General features: G+C 41.6%; 1 protein-coding gene across 1 annotated transcript; it reads left to right on the top strand.

Moving 5' to 3' along the window:
• The first annotated feature begins 575 nt into the window (after positions 1 to 575).
• LOC142311094 (uncharacterized) lies at positions 576 to 6,166 on the top strand. Its single transcript, XM_075349185.1, has 4 exons — positions 576 to 721; positions 797 to 976; positions 1,061 to 1,181; positions 2,219 to 6,166. Exons 1-4 carry the CDS (start codon positions 644 to 646, stop codon positions 3,439 to 3,441), a joined length of 1,602 nt encoding a protein of 533 aa, XP_075205300.1. The 5' UTR covers positions 576 to 643; the 3' UTR covers positions 3,442 to 6,166.
• Positions 6,167 to 6,844: the final 678 nt, after the last annotated feature.

The following is a 6,844-nucleotide window of genomic DNA, read 5'->3' as shown; positions in this document are numbered from 1 at the left end:
TGCTGGGGCCTGCTCCTTCCTGACATCCAAACGTCAGGGTTTTTATCACTACCTTCCAAATAATGCAATAAAAAAAAAATAGATTCGGTATTACAGTATTAAAAACAAAATGGTACTTGTGACGTAAATATTGGCAGTTTCATCCACTTGGAGGAAAAAAGTATTGTGTCCCAGTAACCCACCCATTACTAGTGAGACTTTCCATTACTGCAGCTACATTACTATATTGTAGTAGTTTTAATCGTGTGATTTATTGTATCTCTTTTTTCTCCTGGCCCAGCTATATGTTTAGTTTTGGCATTGACTGACCATTTACAAGACCCAGTTGTCAGTGTATCTCGACTCGGGAGGCCCCTGTATAAATAAATCTTGAGAAGCCTTGGTATAGTATTATAATAAGACATGTACGCTAAAGTATAACCCCATTGGCTAAAGTTAAATTTAGTTAAGGCCATGATGTCTTCTCCATGACCAGTTTCTAATACAAATTGCCATGCTGGATGAGGCTATGGACGGTCATGATCAGGATATTACAGTGCTTGTCTTGTGCCTTCTGTCTTTGTAGATTCCACTGTATGGTAATCTAAGCTTGAAATTTATCATCAAAGTGAAGATTGCCGAAAATCTTTGGTGAATTTTGAAGATGGACAAATGCAGGAGCCAAATGACTAAAAAAATCCTAAATCTCACTTTGGAGATCATCTACTTGCTGACTGGAGAGGTGAGGGGTAGAAATAGTACAATAATTATCACAGTATAATGAACCCCAAAGAACTTTATTTGTCCTTTTATTTAGGATTATGGACCTTTGAAGAAGTTTGGTCTCTGCACATCATCCAAAAATACCTCCAGTACATCAGGAATTGGGAAGACTCAAAACCCGGCCATGATGCCACCACCTCATTCATTTCATAAAGAGAAAAAGAAAGGGATTCTAGACCTCACGAAGCAGATAACGGAGCTTCTGACTGGAGAGGTGAGCACTCCTGGGAATACTGGGCAGATGCTACACAAGTCCCACCATAGGAAGTGTACGACTGATAATGTATCTGTGTGTCAGGTTGGTGTAAGGTGTGAGGACGTCACTGTCTATTTTTCCATGGAGGAGTGGGAGTATTTAGAAGAGCACAAAGATCTTTACAAGGACATTATGGAGACCCACCAGCCTGTCACAACACGTGGTAAGACAACGTTCCATAATCCTGGGCACTGTTAGTAAATCACTTGTGTAAGGTTCGGGGTTCTTACCGAGCAGTGGGTATCTCGGACTTGAACTCGAACACAAACTTTAAAAAAAAAAAAAAAAAAAAAAAATGCGATTCGGTGTTCGGGTACTCTTTGCATGTTAATAAAGTTTGTTGAAAGCCTGCAGCCAAAATATGGACCAATACCTCCACGTCAACAGTGCAGCTTCTCCTGCTCTGCTCTGTCAATGGGGCGCGATTGCTGATGGCATGCTGAGTGACAGCTGGCTTCCCGTAATTAGGCAGCAGGGACCCATCTGTTAATCGGCATAACGTCGGCAGTCACATCCCATCAACAGAGTAGAACGGAAGAGAAACCCCAGCTCTGTCAACGTGACGTCAGCAAAAAGGCTGCATCGCTAGCAGATCGGTGCTGTGCACAACAAGCAGGTAGTTAGCAATTACTTGCCTTTTCATTGTTAGGCAAATCGTAAAAAGACATTAGTCTCCGTTAACCTCTTTAAGCAGCAGAATGAAGAGTTTTCCAGTGGTTGGAGATAACCATGTAGCAGCTGTAATATGACTACTGTTTTTATATGGAAGATTAGAAGTCTGTAGTATGTGTAGTGTCATTGCAGTCATTCAATATTGTCAGATTTAGTTGTTAAGAAATGGCTGGAATTATGTGTTGGTTTTTTTACCACTTAGTGGAACTGGCCAACCATGTTTGTGGGTTTCCCACTTTATAGGATACATTGGGAGCAAGGAAGAGGACTAGGATTGTTGAATTTTAAGATGCTAGACCCTTTGTTTTAATGTGGGGAATGAGCTGCTGCCAAAAGTGAGTGGCAATGGCTTATTTCACACTGAAAACCCATATATATTTGGCAGAGCCGAGCTTGCTGGGTTATGGGGAAATTGAGAGGACTTGCTGAATAAATACGCCAGCAGCTATCTAGAGTCTTCAGCCACCTCTTCACTTTAGTATGCTTCATAAGACTTTAAAGCATTATATTTTTTGTTTCTCCCAACAGCATTAGAGCAGTCTGTGAACCTACCTCAAAGGGTAAGCAGCCCATCATCAGAAATGAGAGATTATACACAGCACTATCCAGGTGCCAGCATTAAAGAAGAACCTCTCCCATTTGATGAAGAAAAGGTCAAACTCTCTCATGTTAATACAACCTTGGACAGTGTACAAGATCCAACTATTCCTATTAATAAGGACTCCTTACAAGAAGAACACTCCTTGGAACCTTACTCAGCTAAAACGAATAAACAACTCTCAGCACCATGTACAAAGTTGCCAGCCTCCTGGGCAAAAGAAGATGCCACAAACTCTACCATCTCTCCAGTCATAGCTCAGACACCATTCAAGTCTTCTTGCATGAAGAAGGGCACTCTGGGTTTGGATAGAGGAAATCGTAGAGTCCAGAACATTTTTAACACCACAGATCCTACAAAGCAATTGTCACCTCTAAGTATGAAGGAAGGCATGGGCTTATGTGGAGTGCACCCATCTAGGGCTTTTTGCTCTGAACAGCTTCCTGATCCAATAGAGGAACATCAAGTGAAGGAGAAACCGCATTTGTGCATAACGTGTGGAAAATATTTTAGATGTTTTTCAGAACTCCTTTCACATCAAAGATGCCACACAGGCGAGAAACCATATATGTGCTTTCTGTGTGGGAAGGCATTCTCCCTAAAACGAAATCTCTTAAGCCACATAAGGTTTCACAGTGGAGACAAACCATTTTGTTGCTCACAGTGTGGAAAGAGTTTTATCAGCAATTCCCATCTTATTGAACACCAGAGGATTCATACAGGAGAAAAACCATTTTCTTGTACAGAATGTGGTAAATGTTTTATTACCAAATCCGATCTTATCCGGCATCACAAGATTCACGTGGTAGACAGACCTTATCCGTGCTCAGATTGTGGGAAGAGTTTTAAGCGGAACTCAGATCTTATTCGGCACTTGAGAATTCACACGGGAGAAAAGCCATATTCATGCTTGGAATGTGGCAGGGCCTTTACTCTTAAATCAAATCTTTCCGTTCATAAGCGGGTCCACACAGGAGAGAAACCTTATTCCTGTTCAGAGTGTAGGAAGTCTTTTATCAGCAAATCCCAGCTTCTTATCCATCAGAAAACCCACACAGAAGACAACCCTAGCGCTTTATCTGAAGGTGGGTCAAACCCCATTGTTGTTATACATCCAAACGGTTATACAGAAGATCATGTTTCTTTGTACTGAATATAATATATAAAGATCATATTTCAAAGGATTGAAATATGCTATATTATTGGACATGAAATGTTTCACCAGAACGGGTGATCTACTACATTTTTTTTTATGCTAAGGACCTTCCTTTAATCAGTTCAGATACGTGGGTAGAAATTAATAGAAGTATCTTCTTCTGTAACGCAGCATACTCCTCCAAATCAAACCAGTGGCTGAATGATTTTGCTGGTAGCACCTAAGTTTTACCCTTGAAAGCAGTCAATGAGCACTGCGGCTGCCGGTATAAAAATTCAGTCTTAGGACTTATTCATGTAACCGTAGAGCAGCCACATTTTCTGGTCCTTGTTATAATTCCTGAACAATGGCGGTTCACTTTAACCAAACTAGCGCCTAAGGATATATGAGGCTGTTTGGGGCAAAAGACCCGCAGTCTGGCCTGGGCATTACCGTGTACAATTGCGTGAATAAGGCTGTAAGCTTCACTTCTAAATTGATTCATTGAACATTAGTAACAACAGTTGGAAGTGAATTGGCCACTGTACAGATATTTCAAAGTTATGTTTGACAGCATTGAAAAAAGGTCTATTGTAGTAACGAGTATAGTAAGATGATTCTAAATATGTTAATATACGTTAGCATTTTCTGGTGCTATCAGTGCATTATCTAAGTCATTTTGACAAGGCTCATTAAAGGGTTGATACTGGCTTTTAATATGGCTGCTTCCAATAGTTCGTGCTAGAGATCAAGTCTTCTTTCTCTTTGCAGAGGCTATTTGCATATTTAAATTCCCAGAGGAGCATTGCATGACCTATGTCTCCTTACACTGGCTTGGCACTGTCCACATGGAGAAACGTTCCCTCTCAGACCTCCTATCGGAGGTCTCACATAGCCAAATCAGATCTCCTACTTTACACTGATGAAGGGCAAACACTCTGAAACATGTGTCTGAAAATGGAGTGTCTGGTGTGGCTTATCATAAGTCATGTGGCAAGGCTCATTAAAGGGTTGATATTGACTCTTCGGATTCCTATATCCAATAGGTGGCTCTAAAGTTCAAGTCCTCTGACGAGGTTTTTTTTTTGGCAAACTCCAAAGAATAACATGGATAACATTTCTCTAGAATGCTCAGCCTTTTGTTGAGTCATCAGATTTTTTGCAATCATTTACAATATAGTATAGAAAAGACCAAGTATTTAATGTACACCAGTTAAGATGTAAATGTTTACAGCAGGAGTGCACAACCTTTTCTGGTCCGAGGGCCACATAGTCATGTTGAACTATTACCAAGGGCTGCAAAAAAAAACAAACCTGGAGAGATATTACCATTTGAGACATATGGTATATCAAATATATGCCTGATGGATAGTGGTACACACAGTGGTAACTGCACCTATGGAAATAATGGGGCCCCTTTAACCACAGTTTACACTATGTAGAGGGGAAGGCCATGTGTGGCTTTCTCCCCTGTTCTCTTCATGCACAGAATGGCATAGCGAGCTATATGTGGCCCCGGGCCTTAGGTTGGCCCTCCTGCTTTAGAACACTATTATGGACTTGGAATATCTGTTTTTAGGCTCTGTTCATTAATTATGTTTGTATTTTCTTTGCCATGTGTTACACAAAACTGCAATTAAAATCCGTGTCAACACGTTAACATTATATGGACATAGTCTAAACCTGTGACAGTTAGTGCAGTTTGCTGTTTCTTGTTGGAATGTGTGATATGTCCATGCCTAGATCCAAAGGGCTCGATTGTAGTTACAGAGAATGTTGGGTACAAATGGTTCTGGAAGGGGATTACCCTTAGTGATGCAGCCAATCTTGACCGTGGAGAGGTGGTCCACTACAATGTATAGTGGCCACATCGATTTGAAACTGAGAAAGGAGGCTTTTTCCAAATACCTTCTGTTGCCAATTCTGCCTGTGAGCGGCGCTATCGCAACTGTCACCTTTTGAAAACACAATTTACCTGCAGATTTATGGCTAATCTACCGGTGATATCATTATTCTTCCACCACTTCATTAAAGGGAAGGTGTCAAATTTTTTTTCTACAAATAAAGTATTAATGTTATGTTAAAATAACATTTGTTTTTAATTGACAAAAATATATTAAAAAAAAAAAAATTAAAAGTTTGCTATTGTCCACTCTTAAACACTAGGGGGAGCAGCTGCTGAAATCCTACTGTATAACTACTGTAGAAATATATCTCACATTACAGCTGCAGTAAAGTGGGCAGAATCCGCTCTCCTGTGTGTGATCTCACAGCTCCCCCTCCCAATCTGGGTGTTTCCAACAGGATAAGAGAGGATGAAGTTTAGGATCACAGTGCGGAGCCATTTTGTTGTTGGCCGCAGAGTGATCCTAATGTCTAAAGTGTCACTAAGGCCAGCTGCATAGTGCCCCAGCGCTCGCTGAGTGTGTTCCCAATGCTCCAGCGCTCGCTGAGTGTGTTCCCAATGCTCCAGCGCTCGCTGACTGTGTTCCCAATGCTCCAGCGCTCGCTGACTGTGTTCCCAATGCTCCAGTGCTCGCTGACTGTTTCCTTATGCCTCTCTGTATCCCGTGCCCCCATATACTATGCTGCTGGCTGGGATCGAAAGTCCAAGGTGACATACGGCGAGGAGGGGTGATCGGTAGTGCAGTGCCGCTCAGGCTGCAGGTATCAGCTGCGATCACTGCTCCCAACTGCATGGACTCAATCTCATGCCCCCAGCAGCCTGTCCTGTCGGCGATCACAGTCCATAGCAGGGAGCAGCAGAGGCCTGAGGTGAGTACATGTGAAGGGGGGGGGGAGATGGGGGTAAGTAAGCAGACAGGGTGTGAGCTGTGATCTGGACTGCCCAGGGGGTGCATGCATTTCACAGCAGACGCCTTCTCTATGTTACGGTATAGGGTCGCAGTCTGACAGCAGTCTTTATGCCCAGGGGGCTGCCATAAAGGAGTGAATAACTGTCGTTACAAACACCAAATCCAGCATGGCAGCCCCCAGTGCTTCAGTAAAACTAGAATTACATAAAAACTAAATAAACAATGAGTTAAATTTTGTATTAAAAAAACCTTGATTTCATTATCACTATTATTAATAGAAAAATAAAAAAACGCAACACTTTCCCTTTAAGTTAGGTGCACAAGTTGATTATGTGCAGCAGACATTTCTGCAGGAAAAATGCTGCTCAAAATACGCACGTTTTTTCTGCTTTTTTTTACCTCCATTCATTTGAATGAGTGAAGAACGCTGAAAAAATTGACATGCTGCAGGTCTGAAATTGCTTCACATTTGCAAGGAATAAATAAGCAACGTGCATGAGATTTCAAAAATCTTGTTTACTTTGCTGATACTGCAAATTGCAACACGTTGATGCAAAATGTTTGCTGCAAATGCTGAACATGTGCACATACTCTGAGAGTGCAGC

The sequence above is a fragment of the Anomaloglossus baeobatrachus genome, chromosome 5 (assembly GCF_048569485.1).
Source record: "Anomaloglossus baeobatrachus isolate aAnoBae1 chromosome 5, aAnoBae1.hap1, whole genome shotgun sequence".
NCBI classification, from domain to species: Eukaryota; Metazoa; Chordata; class Amphibia; order Anura; family Aromobatidae; genus Anomaloglossus; species Anomaloglossus baeobatrachus.
Note: the sequence above shows the minus strand (reverse complement) of the source record. Positions and strands in the feature narration are given on the sequence as shown.